General features: G+C 38.5%; 1 protein-coding gene across 1 annotated transcript in view; it reads right to left on the bottom strand.

Annotated features, from left to right (window-relative positions):
• Nucleotides 1-21,039, bottom strand: part of LOC142065609 (potassium voltage-gated channel subfamily KQT member 1-like) — a 516,224-nt gene that overhangs the window by 452,352 nt on the left and 42,833 nt on the right. Inside the window, exons 4-6 of the mRNA XM_075111896.1 lie at nt 12,203-12,329; nt 6,191-6,269; nt 3,234-3,330 (exon numbers count right to left, since the gene is read on the bottom strand). Of these exons, the coding sequence (XP_074967997.1) occupies nt 3,234-3,330; nt 6,191-6,269; nt 12,203-12,329 (303 nt within the window). The remainder of the gene's footprint in view (nt 1-3,233; nt 3,331-6,190; nt 6,270-12,202; nt 12,330-21,039) is intronic.

The raw sequence follows: 21,039 nt of genomic DNA, 5'->3' as shown, positions 1-21,039 counted from the left end.
TAGATATGACTTCATTGCTCTGAAAAGTTCCTTGTGTTTACATTTGTAGTTGACTATTTGCATTTCTTTATTTTTTCACAACTTTTTGGTTTGCCTACATAATATTTTTTCAATGCAAGATGGAACTCTTTAACAGCTGAGACTCTAAGTTCAGTGATCCATAGAAAACTACAGCAGAAATGGAGACTAAGTCTTGTTGCCTGCTTACAAAAAAAACACTCTGCTTTCATCTCTAGTAGATTTGTGACTTCCTTCCACATCAACAGAAATCTTTTAGTTACACTTGGCATGTTGCTTACATCTCAAATACTAATAGATTTTACATGTTATTGAGAAATGGCCATCACGGCTTTCCTCTAATTTTGTCTCAGAGGAGAGAATTAGAGTGTGGATGACAATTGGCATACTTCTGTGTTAAGTGCTGTCTTTTTGAGAAGTGGGCAGAAAAATATGCTTTCTAGAAGTGCTATGCATAGACTTATATGATCCTTTCAAAGTGGTTGAATATCAAGAGAACTAATCGCCTTATTTCACCATTAGCACCAGTCCTATTCATCTAAAGACTGAACTCTTTTTAAGTAAAGCCCAGACAAAAATGTAATTGCCTTAGACTTTTTTTAAATGTCACTCGATGTTACATATGTATAGAGAGACAAAATACTACATGCTTATATTTAATGGTTAATAACAATGACAACAATCTAATACATACTACATTTAAGAGAGCACAGAAAATTTTAAAATAATACATGCTTCAAGAAATATGGATATATTGGTGTCAACCAATTTCAAATAGTATGAACTGACACATGATCTCAAAGCAAAGAGCATTTTGCAGAAGTCAGGCCTTAAACTTCATATTTACATAGTTTTTTAATAAATAAGAGCTTAAGAATAGAATGCTGCCTAAAACAAATTACTTTTCAGCAAGGACTTTCAGCTACATATATGCAAAGGAAACATCAAGAACAAAAAACAAATATGCACAAAGGTAAATTTTAAAATTGAGACACTTAAGTCAACACATATTTTTAATGTATACAGATTTATATTTTCAGTTACAATAAGGACCACACAATATAAAATTCAACACTTAGGAAAAATACAAGAAAATCCCAAATCCATGACTCCTCAGTAACTTCTTCCTCAGAGCAGAAGACCTCACAAACCAAGGTGAGGAATAAGTAAAACTAATTGAGAGGCTTACAAGCTGGAGGTAGATTGGCTAACTCAGTTTTTCAGTAAGCTGCATGATTTTTCCATGTCTTTCCATCACCACATGTGATATTGACTCATGTTTTGTTGCTTTTGGCGAGAAATGCCTGTATAAGCTCAACCTGCTGAAAATAGAAGAGCATCATAGCCAAATTGGGCCTGAGTGAGCTAATACAGCTATATGTAAAATTCCAAAACACATGGAAATCATTGGTGACAACTTTAGTAAGCTCTTCTGGGCCCACAGAGGTCCAAGTGTTATTTTCACAGGTCACAAAAAGTGAATTTATTTTCTCATATTGTTTAAGGGTTTAGGGTCCCATTTTTTCTGAAAGAGTACCAAATTCACCAAATAAATTAGGACCTTGTACTTTGCCTCTAAAGAAAAGCAACTGAGGTGTTTTGGGTTTGCTTGTGTTTTGTTTTGGGTTTTTGTTTTTTTTGAACAAAAAATTCTTTAAGAGACTGGACAGGAATAAAGGTTCCATTTTCCCTTCCATTTGGTACCATGCTAGGGTTTCAGCTATACTTGTCCAATGTCAATACAGAACTGTATGTTTGAATTTTTTTTTTAATTAATGTGTTAGTGGGTGATCTGCTTTGACAAGTACTACAGATCTGTAGAGTTTTATATATCATCATAATCACCTCTTTGGATTAGCAGAACTTCAGGTGCATTTATTCATAAATTCACTTCTCTGAGGATATTTTTTTCCTTTTAAATCATTGAACTTATTTATGTTTGTGACATTTAAGACTTAAGTGTTATATTCTGGAGATAACACTCCAAATTCTTTCCAGATTCTTGACTAAAACTCTGAACACGCACAGGAAAATATTCTCTCAAAAACCTCTTTCAGTAAGGTTAGCAAATGTTAAGAAACTGTATCTAGATATCGGCTCTGCCCTAGCTAGATATCCAGGCAATGTGACCATAATAAATGAAGACCACACAGACTTCAAGCATTAAAAGTCATCCTGTTGTACCTGCTGCACAGCCATCATGACATTAAATTTCCTACAGTACTGGGGGGGGGGGGGAGGGGGGGGGGGTGTAAACTAAAGGGAAGAAAAGTAACTTCTAGTATTAAATTAATCTCTTGGATTAAGTACCTCCCACTCTCTGTCCCTGAACAACAGTTTTCTAAATAGCAAATGAAACAATGTCTGTGTGGAAATCTGTTTGTCAATATGTGGAGAACAAATCTACACTCATGAAGAGTGAGTTAGAGAGACACCCTTACAAGTCTGCTGTAAAGATTCATAGCACAGTATTAGCCCTCCACAGTATGGTATGATATACAAGATTTAAAGGCTAATGATAAAAGTTTATTTGTATATTCATAAAGCGAAGGTGGCTTTCCATCAAGAGAGTACATGAAGCCCCAAAAAGAAGCCTTCAGCTAGAATTTTTTAAAAGTCAGCACTAAAACATTTAAGTTTTTCCTGCTTAATGAACTTTTATACAGAATAACTGTTTCAAAGCTTTAATGGACATGTAACTATTTACAGCCAAGTTTACCTTTTTTACTACACCCTTGAAAAAGTAACTATTCTTGCATAGTATCATAAAATAGTATTTTTATTTAAAGAATGGATTAGAAAACTCTTAATTCAGGTGGAGAAAATAGTGTTATTTAAATAATTGACCTGTTCTATCAGGGCTTTTCCACTAGTATTTGTTTTTCCACAGAACAACCAAGCTAGGAATACATCTCCTGTGAAGGCAGTGTACAGTATTTGCAATATGAAAGGCAGCCCACATAACTGCATCTAATAAATTATGTTGAAGGATAACATCAAAGAGTACAACAGTTATTTTCCAGAAAAATACTGATGCTGACCTGAAGTAAAGAATAGTGTTCCCATTTTAAAAGTAGAAATAAACATGATGGAGTTTTAAGGCATTTTTTCTCTTGTAACAGTAACTGTTCTTTTAAACCAGGCTACGATTTGAAGACTGTGAAAAGAATATACTAAAGAAAACAAAATTCTGGGGATCTTTAAAGATCTAGTACCTGGCGATGTATGAAAACAACTGAACCTAACAGTCGCCAGGTGCCACCCTGTCGATCTACATGAAGCATGCGAAGTATCTGGAGAAACCGGATCCCCCTGTAAGAAAAATAGGACATTAAATAAAACTAATGATTGAGAACAATGCTGATCTATCTATACATAGTTGACTATGTTCACTAACATACTGCCAAATTAGAGAACTGTGATAGCATTGCCCCTGGCTAGGGTTGCATCTTAGACTTGAGGCATCTCAGTAGACAGTATGTTTAGATCACATTTCATTATATTCAGGTAGATTCAGAAATATTGACTAGGACAACAATTAGTTAAAAGAAAAAAAAAAGTCTAACATATATGCTTTCAAAATCAGAGGAAACTTGCATATTTTACCTGATTATGATTCTCAAATGCTTCTTTTCCAAGCAAAACCAGTGCTTCAAGATTTGATAACATAAATAGGAGCAAACCTTTTTCTCTATTTGCCAAAAGCAGAATGTGACTCAAACATGGTATTACTGAAGTACTTTTTGTGTAAGTTGTGTAGAAATCATCTAATTGGAAATAGGTACAGTCGTATGTGATTTTAGGAAAATAACTGAATCATAAACCCCAAATATTTTCAACTAAAGAAAGATAATGATCCATATAGTTCTTCAGCAGAATTTATTCAATGGAAATATTTCATTCTAGTCATCCTTTTGACAATGAACTTTCTTTGCCTACACTCATCTTACTATCTTATCACTGAAACAAAACAGTAAAGAGCAGGAAAGGATGAATGTTGAATTCATCCATCTGAAAATTTTTTGCTAAAAGTATCATTAGCTCTTTTTAGCTATCCTTAAAATTATGTTGTTGGTGGTTTTGTTTTTTAATTCAATCTTCTTATTTCAGTTCCACTGTGGCTGCATTTTTCTGGGCTACACCAACAGGCAGGAAACTCAGCATGATGCCATCCTTCAGTCACTGGTGTTACACAGTCTGGGAAGGCATACTGTCTTCTGAAAGACCCAACTTTTCCTTTATTCAGAGAGCAGCTTTTCTGAGCTTTCACAGCTGACAGTCAATCAAACGCTTGACATTTTTTTGGAAAGCACACAATAATCCTGACTATGAAATCACATATCAGTGATTCAGTATATTAACACCATGTTTTGTTATTTCTTTGATATGTCATTGAAACAGTAATTTTAATTAGCTGGAAACTTTAAAATAACCGCTTAAAACCTGTTAATGAAAACATGAGTGTAGGAAGAATTACAAGACTACCAAATGCACGAGCACCAATAGGCGTATGTAATGTAATAGCTCATTGGATCCTTATGTCAGGAGGGGAGACATCTACATGTAGCTCCCCTGTACAGTTATGAGACACACCTCTTGATGTCTTGACCTAATGGCAGTTCTTGATTTTCTTGTCTCTGTTGTATCTGAGATGGTTACGCCTATGTTACTGCCAAGTGCTGACATGCATGTTATAGACTGGCAGTTTTACAAATAAAGATTTGAAAAACAAGAGAGTGAACAAGGAACTCCAGATACACAGCCTCTGAACATGCACAACCCATTTCCTCTGAAAAGAACAAAGAAATTGGTTGGAAAGAAGACTGTTTTTATCAATCTAGTGAACTTAAAACAGTAAGGACAGAAAGCTGTTGGGCTCTGCTGTGAACTCCACAGTCCTGCTAGGTTTCAGTCTCACTGGTCAAAATGTCAGCCTGTCATACCTGGTGGGTCTGGAGCTTGCAGCTTCGTTCTACAAGAAAACAACATAAGCATACATGCACCCATGCTTTCTGGGATTGCTGGGATTTAAGGGAGGTCCAAAGAGGACCATAACAGTATACCTTAAAAGCAAAGGCACTCACATCACAGTTCTGAGGAAACGTGATGGGATTAAGACTTGCCTGACCCAGATGGTTTTTCAATGGGGCAATAACAACACTGCGGAGACATGGGTTAAGCTTCTCTGGCAGAAAGCATTCTAAATTGTAGGACAGTGACTGTGTAATTTAATACCGGGAAAAGCTGTGCTGAGCCCAAAGCCACCTTGTTTCACATATAAACACACAGCAGGCCTTTTCATTAAAGTTCTTCATACAGTTCTAGATAAATTCGACAAAAATCTTTGACATTTGCACATTCAGCCTCCTCTTCTCATATATAAGCTGTTACATCACATTCATGCTGGCTATGTGAGTCTTTATCATGTAACGATTAATGATCTTTGGTAATAGTTACCTTAAAAATACCTTATATATGTAATTCCCTCCAGTGTTTGTCTACACAGCTAGACAGTTTAGACAGTACTATACCTTCTCACTTCCCAGTGATTAGACTGCATTAGAAATCAGAGGCTTGTAACAAAACATGCAGCACATATTGCAAGTTAAGTTAGAAGGAGTGGGAAGTACACCTACTCTGCTTATCGTTCCTTTCTTCTGTTTACCCACTTTACTTCCCAAAACAAGCTTGCAGTACTTGATGCAAGCTGAGCAAACACTGCAGACACCAAATGTTTCTGGTTCATGTATGGTATGAGTTACTTGTGCCAAACAAATCCACCAAAGTATAATTACTCTTTAAACAAAGTAATTACTCATACTCAAAATGTACCAAGTTAAGTGCTGTCTGGATTACTTCTTAAATAAACCAATGTTCTGTAATACTCTCTTGTCTCAGAGAGAGAGCTGTTTGATGCTTTATATAGTACTTAATGTTTCTTTAGTTTTTTCCTCTTGGCTTCAGCATTCCCACCATTCTTCATATGCCTTGTTTCTGCACTCTTGTTTCCCAACCAGTGACCAAGCACAATAACACCCAGTCTTCCACTGTCCAGTGTTTCAATACTAAAAATTTTCCTATATGAGGAAAATTACATGTACATCTAATTTGGAAATTGGATATACATCTAACTCTGTGGTTGTGAAGAGCTACAGTCACTAGAAGAACATACCTTATTGCAGAGGTGGCAAACACCTGTCCGTTAGATCCTATGCTGAGAACAATAATTGAGGCTACTACCACAATTAGATCTGTGAAAAAAAAAAAAAAGGTAAGAATGTATTAAATGTTAGCTCCCAGCACTGAAACACATGACAAATACAGACTGAGGAAAGCACTTTAAAAAAAGAAATTAAGTTAGCTGAAATTTGGTGTGCAGTAAGTTAAGGTAACAGTTTCACTTCAAAAAAACAACTATTACAGTTTCTTCCATGGTGAATTTAATAATGGAAATTTTAAAGATCCTGACAGATCAGGCAGCTTGCCACAAAAACAACAAAGGCAAAGGCATATGTACACCCTAGAAATGAATCCACATTTTTGCTCAAGGCTCTTGATTTAAGATGGAAAGTAAGGGTTTGCTTCGATCCATAATGAAATGCATGAAGTAGCAAAAACATACGCACACACATACACTTAGTTTTAAAATTGGATCAGAGCTGTAAAGCCAAGCTTTCAAAGTTTAGGAAACTGTCAGAACAAAGGTTGCCTAAAAAGAATCAGAGTTGTTGGTTTACTTTGTGATACAGCCTTTAATTGTATGAAAAAATAATTGTTTCCAGAGTTCCATTTTTTCTCCACTACTCCGCAGCATGCACAGTTCCAGAATTATACAATACACATGATGGATTGTGTTCACAGTGCCAGCATCCTTTATTTTCTCTTATCCTAGTTCAGTGAACAGGTCTATTGCTTTTAATTATTGAACCCTACTCTAACATAATTCCAAGAAGACATTTTTCTAATTTCCTCATGGGTGTTTCTGTGGTAATCCTCTTTAGAGCATCTAAATGCTTCATTTTCAAATTCAAACCAGAAAATAAAGGATAGTATTATAAATGGGTAGCAAATGTAGACAAAACGAGGAAAAGTTTTGGTAAATTTTCCTTGCCAGTTTTAAACAGGCAGCACTTTATTCTTCAGAGCACTTAACGTTATATAGCACTTCAAAAAAAAAAAAACAGTGCCTGCTGACTTCACTTGCAGCTGTGAGAGCTCAGAACCTCTGTAACCTGACTTCAAAGTCTTCATTTGGACATCTAGAAAATGAGGCACACTTGTGAAAACTGATTTAAATTACTGCCACAGAGTTTCCATGTGATGCCTAGGCAAGATGCAGGACAGACTCCAACTTCAGAGGCAAAAGTTGCCTTCAACAAGGGTAACGTTTTTCCTCTCCTTTAAATATTCTCCTGCCTCATTCACAACCATGTAGTTGCTGCAACAAATATTGCAGCAGTTCTACAACCAACAGTATCCTTCACTCTCTGACTTGGATTCATTTCCAGTATTAGTCTGATTTTTGCTGTAAAAGCAAGATTCTTCCCCAAGGGATAGTGCTCAATCAGTTTAAAGACTGTACTACAATAATTGTACATTTATGAAAAATGAAAATAAATATAGGGAGGGATAAGTTAAGGCTACATAAAAGTCTTCCATTTTGGGATAAGCTTAACTTTTGACCTGACCTTCCAAATATTTATGCTGCTCCTTTATCATGTATGTGTGTGAACATACATTTGTAAACACTCAGAAATTAGGGAGGGTTTTCTTCCCATCACATAATAATATAGATCTTTGTCCTTAAGCAAATGATGTACCCGATGTCCTTATTAAATTATCAGACATTTACATATCCATCCAATGACCAGCACTGAAAGAGGAAAAGACTGACATTTACGAAATTAGTTTCAATCAGGTAGTGACAGTGACATAGATTTTTCATTTGTACTTTTCACTTTTCTGAGGGTGTGTTCTACATGGTAAAGATATTTCTTTTTTTCCCAAAAAAATTTTCTTCTCTCTCTGCTTCTTCCCTGTTCCTAGTTTTCATGCCAGTTTCCAATCTTTAGGCTTCTCATACTAATCCCAGTTTACTGGTTCAAACAATCCTATTTTACACGCTACATCTTCAGCATATCCTTCTGCCTTTACACTGCCCCCTTTCAATTCCATGTATTTTCAGCCCCTACTTTTTTTCTTCAACCTCCTGTCTGTCAGTCTCTTTATATGTCCTTCTCCCAGACCCTTACATCAGCATCCATCCTCCTGTCATTTCACTGAGCTGTATTCCTCCTACCTCACCACTTCATCTCAGCATTTGAGCCTGGTATTTTATCTTTCCATGTGCTCTGGACAGTTTCAGAAAGAGCACTATAAAATCAAAATCAAAAGATTTTCCACTTCCAGGCCCAGCACTGCTGCTCAGAGAAACCTGAAATTTGAATTGTGCAGGCTTACTGCAGATTGAATCTTTGAAGGATATAAAAGCATTCTCTAGCAGGGCATTTTAAGCACAAAGAAGCTAAGCTACCAGTTTTTCAGAGACTTGTTAGTCAGTCAGCTTGGAGTTGATTTTCAGTGACAAACAAAAAACTAGTTTTTCATTAAGTTTCAAGTATCTGCTTCAAAGTGTGGAAGTGCTAGTACTTCTCTGTAAGAAATAACCAGAATTGTCTTTTTTTTTCAGGAACAGCTTAAACATTTTGCATGAAATGTCTCCACAAGAGTCAAACTGAAGCAGACACTTGGCATGGAAAATATCAGGATAAACAGCCAACATTTGTTTAAATAACTTTTTCAACTCTAACAAGCATTAGCACTTACATTACTATTTAAGTTAGTTTTTAAAAAAGAAAGTGTCAGGAAGCCTTGGTAATTAAAAAATTGAATTCCAGTAATTTATAAACAGTGATATGTGGATATCCTTCTCAAACATTCTAGCTACTTACATGTTTGCAAACATGGCTGTACATACCCATGAGGTGCAGAGAGACAAAAATGACACAGTATCTTCTATATAATAAGTGCACTACATATGTAGACAACAGACCTACATAAATCACATTCCCTGCAACTTAGCATGTGTAGTACACAGATTTGAAAACCTCATCCACTGCTAGTTCACTGTCCCTATGGCTTACTCTTATGTTCTGAATCCTTGAGAAAATCCAAACAGCTGCCATTTTTATCTAAAAAATAAGCTTGCCAGTGAAATATTACTTAGTTATGCGTAAACTTCAGCACAGCAGATAGTAACACCTTTAATGCATCTTACCTGAGTACTGCTTTCTTCGAGCAAATTGCTGGCTTGTTTCCAATGTTCTCACAAGTTTATTTTCTAGTATGCAATTCTCAGCTTTTTGTTTAAAAGCAATGAATCCTTTCCAAATTTGAAACAGTAAAAATATTTGCATTTGTATTTTAATTTTTAGTTGCTGCAGTATTTTACAGGATGTAAATAGCCCTCAGCTTGCAGGTGTGTTCTCAGTAGTCTGGAGATAACATGACGTCCATAAGGACTTAAATTAAACAGATTATATGCACGTATTTGAATTTTATTTACACTGCATTCTTTCTTGCTGAACTTTTGTCTTCTATCAGCACTTCATAAATGAGGTTTATATAAGGTAACTAGAGCTTTACATACCAGGTGCTGATGCTTTTTCAGAGCTGTATACATAACCAATTAAAGGTGATTATAAATAAAGTTCTATTGTTCTTTACTTAAAGGCAATATGAGATGGACACACATATGTGGACTCAGGTCTTTATACCAGTAACTTATGCTCCCCTTATGTCTTTCAAACTGCATGCTGTCAAAACCAGGAGAAACAAAAGTCAATTCATAAATTGGTTCTTTGTGACATTTTCTGCAACAATAACAAAAGGATAAAAAAGGTCATGAAAGGATATTCTCTTGATTTTGCCTGGGTACTTGCCTTTCATAAAACCCTAATTAGGCTGGGATTTTCAGAAGCATTTAGCTCGTAACCTAACCTGACTGAAATAGTAAGTAATGGAAGTGTTAAATCAATATTTAGGAAAGGTATAACTATTACTGCTGCTGCCATAGTATGTGAGCACCACACACTCTTTAAACATGCTCATTCTGCGAACTAGAGAATGAAGAAGCATGGAGAGAGAAAGTGATTTTTCTAGGGATTCTTAGTATGCTGAGAATGAATTCAATCTATGTCTCCTTGACAGGTTCTTTAATTACAGAATTGTCTTTTCTCAATTACATGTAATCATCTGTAATCTGTCTGCAAAGAGGAGAAAAATTAGGCTAACTTTAGTAAATCTACCTAAGAAATAAAAAACTTTGATTGACGAGGTAGAGAAGTTGCATCATTTCCCATTTTAGATAAGATTTTAAAAGACCATTTACGAAACAGTGTGTTCTATCTTAACATTTTCCTTAACATACTCTTACAGTATATAAATATGTATAGTATGAATAGTATGTTAATGTACTATTTTATGCTGCATGGAATGCAATAACATTAAAAAAGTTTATAAAAGAAAGTAAAAACCAGGCTTGACAACTAAATCTCTTTCTGGTAATAAGCATCAAAATTTTATTTTCAATTAGAGAGGGGAAAAGAGGAAAGAGAATGGGACAAATTTAAAAAGTTCAAAATTGCTACCCAAGTTGAATTTTCTAAGAATGAATCCAAATTTCAGTGTGGACAAAACCCAATAAAAGAAATCTCTGATATCGAAGACATTTCAATGATATTTTCTGACTTTAAAAAAGTCTTTTGTATTAATGGAAAAGTAAAATGAATACGTAATTTTTTACATTCCATTATAATCCTTTAATTTCTTTTCCTAGTGTTTGTATTCTTTTCGTATTGATTTGAAAATGATAGGATGAGTCAGTGTGATTCTATCTTTCATAGCAAATATATTTCCCAAGTTTAGCTATTTGGATTAGTGCAGGCACAGTTCCACCTGCATTTGATGTATAAAAACAAATCTTGACTTTAAATGTATTGCATTCTTAGGGGAATTTTAAATGCAAAAACAGTATTGATACCTTTGAATGCATAACTAGCTGTAGTACTTCTTAGCTTTTCTTAACAAAAAACAGAGTATCTTCACCAAGGGCTATACAAACATTACAGTTTACTGTGGTAGATTCACAATACCAGTATACAGAACCACTGTCAAGTGGAAATCACAGTTTAATGGGACTGCCACATTTTCTCCTGCACCTCTGTACTCTAATATACCTACCTTAGAAGCATTTCTTAATTGAAAGAGAAGTCAAGAACATGTTTAGCAGAAAAAAAAGTTACCTATAGACTTCATGGTTAGACAATGAAACCAGATCAGCTCTAGAAGCAGCTGAAGAATTTGTTTGTATGTAATGAAACACTTCTTTCTCAATAACCCAAAACTGAGTACAGTAGAATAACATAGAATATGTTGTTTCCTGAGTTTTTGCACCAAGGTTCATAATGTTGCAGATAGTTAAGGAAACTTCAGCTCATTCTCTCCCCTTTTCACCTCTCCCACTTTGCTCTATTTAAAACTCAATGAGTTGATGTTTGAGTAACATAAAATTCACAGCTCTACTGGAATCTATATAAAATCACAGGCTTAAAACAGAAATGCTGATTTTGTGGTCTACTACAATTCTGTCAGAACACCACCTTTAATTAATCCCTCACTGTTCCAGAGATTCTGTTAGTCACCTCTCCCCCTAAACTCTCTCCTACTCCGGAGATACTACCCACAGTAGTCCCTCAAACCATCTATAGCTGCTTTAGTATTATCCAGGGGAATTTTTCCTGAGTTACACTTTGCACATTTCCATGTTGTTTCAAATTTGTTCTCACCTTTGTTTGTTTTCTACAGCAGACCTAAGGAAGGATTTTGTGTTCAAAATCTTGTCAGTTTTCTCCAATTACACAAGTATATTTAGAAAAGTTTTCTTCACTTTACAGTTTTGCCTTTCTTAAGCTGATGTCCGCCTGTGTCTCACAGCTGTATTTTAAATTTTCAGTTCTAGCAATCCAAAAGAAGAAACAATTGCATAGGTTCACAAAGCCGATAAATGCTTGAGTGACAGATATAGCTCAGAACTGCAATACGGTCGCTGCAGTAGTTGACATCTTTACTTTAAAATGGATGATAACAGCAAAGTTAAGAAAAAAGAAAAGAGTTTAAATCTTACCGATAATTGATATTGGCTTTCTGGCAAACCGTATTCTTCCCTGGAAGCCAACATACTTACTCCTGCAGCCTGCAGACCACAATCGGACCACATATTCAGCACCAAAAAACACAATCAGAACTATTTCCTATCAGAATTAAAAGGACAAAATATAATTTTTTTCATTAAAAGACAGACTACAGTTTGCACATCTAATTTATTCCTATGACTAATACAAATAAATATGTTGAGTTGAAAGATGTAATAAAAGGATTGTGCCTAATCTGTTCACTTTTTATATGCACATGTCAGCCAGTACCTAAAAGGGAAATATAATCTGTTCCTGAATGTGATCTGCATGAATAAAAGGATGGTTTAAACTCCATTCCATCACTCTATCATGGGGAAAACCACATTATTCTTTTCTTTCTTTCCAAAACTTAAAATTTTTAAAAATAAGGCATGGAGGGAAGATACAAGCATATCATTCCTAATACTAACCAGTATATGGAACATTTCTAGATCATGAAGCAGAATTTGTAAACATAAAACCAGAAAGTGTATTGTCAGACTTTCTATATTCAAAATAGAACCACAGAATCATAGAATATCTCAAGTTGGAAGGGACTCACGAGGATCATAAAGTCCAACTCCCTGCTCCTCACAGGACTATCTGAAACTAAATCATTTGACTAAGAGCATCGTCCAGACAGTCCTTGAACTCTGTCTGGCTTGGTGCTCCCTGGGGAGCCCGTTCCAGTGACCGACCACCCTCTCAATGAAGAACCTTTTCCTAATGTCCAATCTGAACTTCCCCTGACACAGCTTCGCTCCATTTCCTCATGTCCTATTGCTGCTCACCAGAGGGAGGAGATCAGCACCTCCCCCTCCGCTGCCTCTTTTAAGGAAGTTGTATGCTGTGATGAGGTCACCCCTCAACCTTCTCTTCTCCCAGCTGAACAAATCAAATGACCTCAGCCACTCCTTGTACATCTTGCCCTCGAGGCCTTTCACCATCTTGGTTACCCTCCTCTAGGCACACTCTAATGGCATTATGTCATCCTTCTACTGAGGCATCCAAACTGCTCAAGGCGGGGCTGCACCAGTGCAGTGTGGAGTGGGACAATCAACTCCCTTGACCAGCAGCTATGTGGTGCTTCATGCACCCCAGGACATGGTTGGCCCTTTTGGCTGCCAGGGCACACTGTTGACTCAACTTGCCATCAACCCAAACCCTCAGGTCTCTTTCCATGGGGCTGCTCTTCAGCTTCTTGTCCCTCAATTTGTATGTCAAACCTGGAGTACCCAGTCCCAGGAGAAGAATTCAGAACTTGTTCTTGTTAAATTTCATATGGTTAGTTATTGCCCAGCTCCCTAGTCTATCTAGTTCTTTCTGTAAGGCCTCTGTACTCTCAAGGGAGCCCACAGCTCCTCCTAGTTTAGCATCATCGGCAATTACTGCATCCAGATTACTGCATCCAGATCATTTACAAAAACATTAAAGAGCAGGCCCTAAAAATTGAGCCCTGGGGAACCCTGCTGGTGACCGGCCACCAGTCTGATGCAACCCCATTTACTATAACCCTTTGAGCCCAACCCATCAGCCAACTGTTCACCCAACATATCATGGACTTGTATAGCTCTGTGCTGGACAGTTTATCCAGAAGGATAGGAAGACCTGGACAGGCTGGAGAGCTGAGCTGAGGAGAACCTAATGTAATTCAACATAAGCAAGCGTAAGGTCCTCCACCTCTGGAGGAACAACCCCATGCACCAGTACAGGTTGGGGGCTGACCTGCTGGAAAGCAGATCTGCTGAGAAGGATCTGGGAGTGCTGTAGGACAGCAAGTTGACCCTGAGCCAGCAATGCGACCTTGTGGCCAAGAAGGCCAACGGTATCCTGGGGTGCATTGCAAGAAGCATGGCCAGCAAGTTGAGAAAGGTTATTCTCCTGCTCTACTCCACCCTAGTGAGGACACATCTGGAGTACTGCATCTAGTTCTGGGCTCCCCATTTCAAGAAAGACAGGGAACTACTGGAGAAAGTCCAGCAGAGAGCTACAAATTTCATCAGGGGACTGGAGCATCTCTCTTTTGAGGAAAGGTTGAGACACCTGGGTTTGTTCAGCCTGGACAAGAGAAGACTGAGGGGGGATCTTAGCAATGCTTATAAATATCTGAAGAGGGGGTGTCAAGAAGATGGGGCCAGACTCTTTTCAGTGGTGCCCAACGACAGGACAAGGGGCAATGGGCACAAGTTGGAACTCAGGAACTTCCACCTGAATATGAGGAAAAACCTTTTTACTTTGAGGGTGACAGAGCAGTGGAACAGGCTGCCCAGAGAGCTTGTGGAGTCTCCTTCCCTGGAGACATTCAAAACCCACCTGGACATGGTGCTGTGCCCCCTGCTCTAGGTGTACCTGCTCAAGCAGGGGGCTTGGACAAGATGATTGGCAGAGGTCCCTTCCAACCCCTACCATTCTGTGAAGGATACTGTGAGAGACATTATCAAAAGCTTTGCTACAATCCAAAACTACCACATCTACTGACTTCCTTTGGTCAGCTACAGGTGATCTTGCATAAAAGGAAATTAAGTTTGTTAAGCAGGACCTTCTCCTCATGAACCTGTGCTGGCTATGACTAATGATTGCATTGTCTCTCAAGTGCTTTTCAGTAACTCTCAGAATAACCTTCTCCTTAATTTTACCAGGCACTTTAGTGAGCCTGACAGGCCTGTAATTACAAGAGTCTTCCTTCTTACTCTTCTTGAAAACTGGGACAACATTTGCCAGCTTCTGGTTAACTGGGACCTCTACAGACTCCCAAGACCATTGAAAAATAATGGAAAGAGGTCCCCCGATGACATTGGCCAGCTCTTTCAGTACCCTGGGATGAATCTCATCAGGCCCTATAGATTTATGCTAGTGCAGCAAGTCTCAAACAAGCTCAGGGTCAGCTGGGAGTTTATCATCCCCCCAGTGATGTTCTTCCAACACAGGGCTCTGGGGTTCCCAGGGCCCATCATTAAATGTTTCCACTTTGTCTATGTCCCTATTTGTGAGGTGACCAACCTTGTCAAGCAATGTCCCAATACTATCTCTGATGCTCCTTTTGCTATTAACATATTTTAAAAATCCCTTTTTGTTGTCCTTCACAGCGCTGGCCAGTTTGAGCTCTAATTGAGCTTTGGCCATACAAATTTTCTCCCTACCATGGTGAACAGCATCTCTGTAGTCCTCCTGCATCACCTGGCTTCCAATGTCCATACACTTTCCTTTTCTGCTTAAGTTCTAGAAGACCCCTGCTCAGCCAAGCCAGCCTTCTGCCCTGCTTGCTTGACTTCTGACACTTAGGAATTTCCTTCTCCTGTGCTCTTAAGAGATGGCTTTTAAAAAGTGACCAGCGTTTACGGACCCCAATACCTTCAAAAGCAGATTCCCAGGGTACCTTACTAAATAGCTGCTTCAGCAGTCCAAAGTCTGCTCTCCTCATATCCAGGATCAGAGTTTTGCTGGAATTTTTTATCCTATCACCAACTTTTGAAATTCAACTATTTCATGGTCACTGTGACCAAGACAGCCACTAATCACCACCTCACCCAGAAGTCCCTCTCTGTTTACAAACAGCAAATCTAGGAGGGCACCTTTCCTAGTCAGCTGCCTGCACCAAGAAGTTATCTTCAACATGCTTCAGAAATTTCCTGCATCAGTTTGTGTCTGCTGTATGATATTCCCAGTTGATGTCTGGGAAGTTGAAATCACCTATAAAGACAAAGGCAGTTGATATAGAGGTATCTGTGAATTCCTTGTAGAATAGTTCTTCAGTGTCATTGTTCTGGCTGGGCGGTCAACGGTAGACTTCCACAACAATATCAGCTTGATTTGCTCTCCAACTCATCCTTACCCAGAGGCTCTCAACAGTGTCACCACCAACTGTAAGCACCATACAACCCAACCCCTCCCTTACATACAGAGCCACCCTCCCACCTCACCTGCCCTGCCTATCCCTCCTGAAAATCCTATAACCATCCATTATGGCATCCCAGTAACAGGACTCATCCCACCAGGTTTCACTTATGCCAACGATGTAGTAGCTCTGTGACTGGGCCAAAGCTTCTAGCTCCTCTTGTTTATTCCTCATGCAGTGCACATTTGTATAGAGACATTTCAAATATGCTCCAGTGTACTCAGCACACTGTGAGGCAGACTGAAGGACCTCGCTAGCACACTGTCCCTCAAACACTGGCGTGCCATGCCCAGGCTTATCTCTAGCAAGTATGGTTTTAGCCTTTTTCCCCTTCAAATCTAGTTTAAAGCTCTTTCAATGAGCTCTGCTAACTCCTGCACAAAGATCTTTTTCCTCATTTGAGACAGGAGTACCCCATCTGTCACCAGCAGGCCTGATGTTGTGTAGACAGACCCATGACCAAAAAAACCCAAAATTCTGCTGGTGACCCCAGGCTCAAAGCCAGGTATTGATCTTCTGGGTCTTCCTGTTTCTTCCCTCATCATTCCCTACAACTGGAAGGATAGAGAACACTACTTGTGCTCCTGATCTCTTAACCAGCCGTCCCAAGGCCCTGAAGTCTCCCTTGATTGCCCTTGGACTTCTTATTGCAAATTCTTTGCTGCTTACATGAAAAATCAATAATGGATTTTTGGATCTGAGAGCCATACCAGGGTAGGAAGTCTCTTCACATCTTTAACCCGGGCCCCAGGGAGGCAGCAGACTTCCCTAAGAAGTGGGTCTGGTCTGTATATTGGGCACATCCTGCAGCCTGACATCTGGGAGGCAGCATGTTGCCATTGGAGCTCTGTCTGAGAAGCTGTGTCAGTTGTGGCAGGTGCACAGTTCAGAGAGGACACAGCCTTCTGCCAGGTGGATACCATTGCTGCCCACTTGAACCAGCAGAGCTACAGCACCCTTCCTGTGTGCTAACTTTCCCACCATGCCCTGTTTGCCTCTCCTGGTCACTAGCACTCCCCAGGGATTTCTTTTCTTTACAGCGGAAGGGGAGCTTGGACCCACCCAGGTCTTGTCAGCTGCTGTCCCCCAAGCTGCAGGCTCCTGGAAGGTCTCTCTGCTCCCACTGTTGTTCCCCTGGCTCAGGACCCCTCCCTGTGCACCACGCTAGAGCATTCTACTGCACATTGCGCTGGCACTGGAGCTGCTCGCCTCAGTGACTGAGGTGAGCAGTATATACACAGTGTGTAAAATAAATGACTTATCTATATTTTAGCATTGCTTCCTTCTGTAGCACTATATTGTAAAGCACTCGTGCGTAACCAAGGATCAGTATACTTTCACATACTTCTAAAGAAAGCAGATGAGTAAAGATCACAACACGGACAGATTTGTTGAGATCTTTGATCCTTCCTTCCTTGTTTTCCTCTGCCATCGCAATATGCTAGCACAACCAAAATACAGCTTCTAGGCTTTGTTCCAACCCAAACTGTATCCAGTAACTCAGAGTCACCAAACACCTACTACATAAATTACAGCTTTGGAAAATATTTGTATTTTAACTTGAACATGCTTGCAATCTGCACCTGGGGAATTCTAAAGCACCCAAAGAGTAAACACACTTAAATCACAATTTTCACAGTATTTCACAATTATTCAACAATACCAGCATGTCTTTAAAACTGACATTCTGAATGGTTGAAAAGACACCAAAGTATTTCAAATCTGAAAAACAGATAAGAAAAACTCGACACTACTATGCAAAGCTTCACGTCAATTTTGATTTTTTAACAAAGTTAGGTTAACATCTCTGTATTCACTTCTACCTCCTTGTTTTGCCTGGAATGAGAACCAAGAAAATATGCACAGTCTTCCTCTGTTTTCATGGCACTTTTAGCCTGACTAAAACCAAGGATTAGTAGAAAGCTAAGGAAGTTTACAGCACAGTTTCAAGGCAGAAGCACAAGAAAATACACAGCAAATCAGCTCCACAAGTTTGATTTTTTAAATTAATGTATTAGACTTCTAAATTTGTGCTCTGTCTGAAACCTAAATGCAAACATTTATTCAAGCATAATAGTCAAGGCACAATTCAAGAACAATCTTCAAATGAAAACAATTCTTGCATTTCAGGAATCTTGCAAAATGCTCTCTTGCTTATTACATTATCTACATTTTTAGCAGGTTCCTGATATCATCACTCAGTAGCATTTGATTTTGAGTCTCTTATTAAGGATGTCTTATTTCCACCAAAGGAAGCAGAACACTGTCTATACGAACCTAATAGACCTACTGGAGGAACAGCATTGAAGCTTTGCAGTAGACTGTGAAGTCATGAGCACTTCTTTCTATAATTAGGCAGAAAGCTAGTACAAAAGCTTGAACTGAAAGAGAATTTCTGAAGCAAACAGCTCCATGTCCTTATCTTCAGACTAAAATGGCTGAGCTACACTGAGTTCCACCTCAGAAATAAGTGTTCACAGTCTTAGAGGAAGAAACACAATTAGAAAGCGTAACTTACGTGTTTTTGCTGACAATGTTAGTAACTTAACCCTTTGGTAAGGGAAGATATCCATAGCAATTCAAATTAAAACAAACGTGGCATCCAACCACATCAAAAGCATGCTTCTGCCACTCAGTGGCAGTTTATTCAATGTCGGTCCTAGCAAACAACACTGATGGCATTGGAAGAATCATTTCTACAGAAACTGCATATCAGAATCACTGGGTCAGTTAGATAAAAAATTGTGTAGAAAGGAGACAAGCTGATAAGTGCTGAGGAAGCAAAAACTTCGTAGACTTAGGTTATTCCATAATGATCCTCTGAGGGTACTTTTAAAAGCTATAATTAAAACTATTATCTGGCCTCAGGGCATTTAATTCTCAAGGCAAGTTCCAGAACTTATGATTTTATTTCAGCTACCAACAAGAACCTGAGTTGTGTTCAGGAAACCCTGCTGAATTCAAAAAGGTTGCACCATCGATGGAAAGGAAAAATAAATTGTTGACAGGAAGCAGGAAGAAGGAGGAATCTAATTCTTTAATAAATTTGAAACTAATTACTGGTCTCAGTTCATTTTGTCCTGGACAGGCGTCCACATTACCAAAACCACAGCAATTAACACATTTGTTGGCAGCGTCGGACAGGCCAAAGACCAAAAAAGCATGGAAACTGGACAAACATCACAGCTCTATAGGTGGTCCCTCCAAGAAAAAAAAAAAAAAAAAAAGAAAAGAAGGAAGATTATGAAACTTACACTGTTGTTATGTATACTTCTAATGAAAGATAGAAGACATCTATTTCCAGGGCTGTCAAGCCTGATCAAGCTTCACCTCACTAAGTTCACCTTTAAAAAAGCCCTGACCTACATCCTTTTCCTCCTATATACATAAGCACTTTTCAGAACCTGAAATTTATTGCCTCACATCTACCTTCTGGTAAAGAAAAAAACCCAGCAATTTTCTGGAAAGCCAGAAAAAATACTTGTTCTCACCGAAATGGCAGTAAACGATGGTGGCGAGTTGTGGATAGAATATGAACCAGAAAAAATCTGAAAAAAAAAAAATTTCAAAAAAAATATCTGCAAACTAAATAGTATGCCAAATATGCTTCTGATGATTGACATCCATCTGTATGCCAGTTTGAGATCTTTCTCTAGCTTCTGAAATTTTCCAGAACGCTTGTTTTCAAAATGGGATTATACTCACAAGGGTCCCGCAAAACTCTTTTATTTAGGCTCCCAGCAGTATTTTTCCCCTTCTCCTGCAAGTGGCGAAGGAAGAAATACATGATGGAGGATTCTCAGCAGATTTCATAAACCTGGAAAGCCATTTGGCATCAACAGAAAGCCGGGGATGAACTCCTTTAATGAAATCAGAACCAAAAGTAGCACGTAGGAACAAACTATTACCTAAACAAAATAAAAGCCACATCAGGCTTGATCAAAATAGAGCTAATAAATACCCTTGGCTACTCTATCTAGCAATCAGCATTGAGTGACAGCCTTCTGTTGTTCTCAGCAACCCTTCTCTGAACTCCTATGAGGAAAGAAAGGGAAAGTAAAGCTGCATATCCCTTGAACAGAACAGCTGTCACAAACTATCAGGGCTTTTCCCATATCCCATCGAAGAATCATGAGACAGGTGTGGAAAAACACGGAGCCTCATCCTTTGTCTAGGGTACTGGACCTGCTCCAGAGGCACAGCCAGAGGCGCACTGTATTGACAAATATACCAGTGGAGAGGGTTTTTAGGCAGCACTGCAACCAGAATTATCTTCCAGGAAGCAGGGTAAGGAAACAACAGTACGGACCAGATTCTTCACACTCATGTTAGTCTCTTCCTGTTTTGTTAGTGGTAAAGGATACTCTTGGCAGTTCAAATTGCCACAGTAATGCCAGGGAAAGCATTTAACATGCAGTTACTGCCCATCCACCGTAAAGAACTGACATGTACTGTAATTACAGATTTTAGACTGGGCTTGTACTACCTAATATCTTTGCTAAAGTCAGTAGCAGCATTCCATTATTCTGTGCTAGTCCCTGTTGTCTGGGGGGAAAAAGCCAAAACAGACACCTATGATAGTCTTTGCCCACTCAGGTGGAAGCCCTTAAACTAATTTCATCTTTGTTTTTTTAATTTTCCTTTTTCTTAAGTCTAGCCACTGCATAGGTCTTTCTTCCCCCCCATCTCAAATAAATAATAAAATAATACATAATAATTTTTATGCTATTCTTAGTATAACTCCATTCTATTATTTTTTTTAAATATGAAAAAATAAACGTAAAGGGAAATATGTATGCAAATAACCTCCATCCATATCTAATTCAATCAGTCAAATAAGAAAATCTCATGGAAAAGCCATCAACTTTTACCCAAGAATGCCATTGATGAACA

The sequence above is a fragment of the Phalacrocorax aristotelis genome, chromosome 1 (genome assembly GCF_949628215.1).
Source record: "Phalacrocorax aristotelis chromosome 1, bGulAri2.1, whole genome shotgun sequence".
NCBI lineage: Eukaryota > Metazoa > Chordata > Aves > Suliformes > Phalacrocoracidae > Phalacrocorax > Phalacrocorax aristotelis.
Note: the sequence above shows the minus strand (reverse complement) of the source record. Positions and strands in the feature narration are given on the sequence as shown.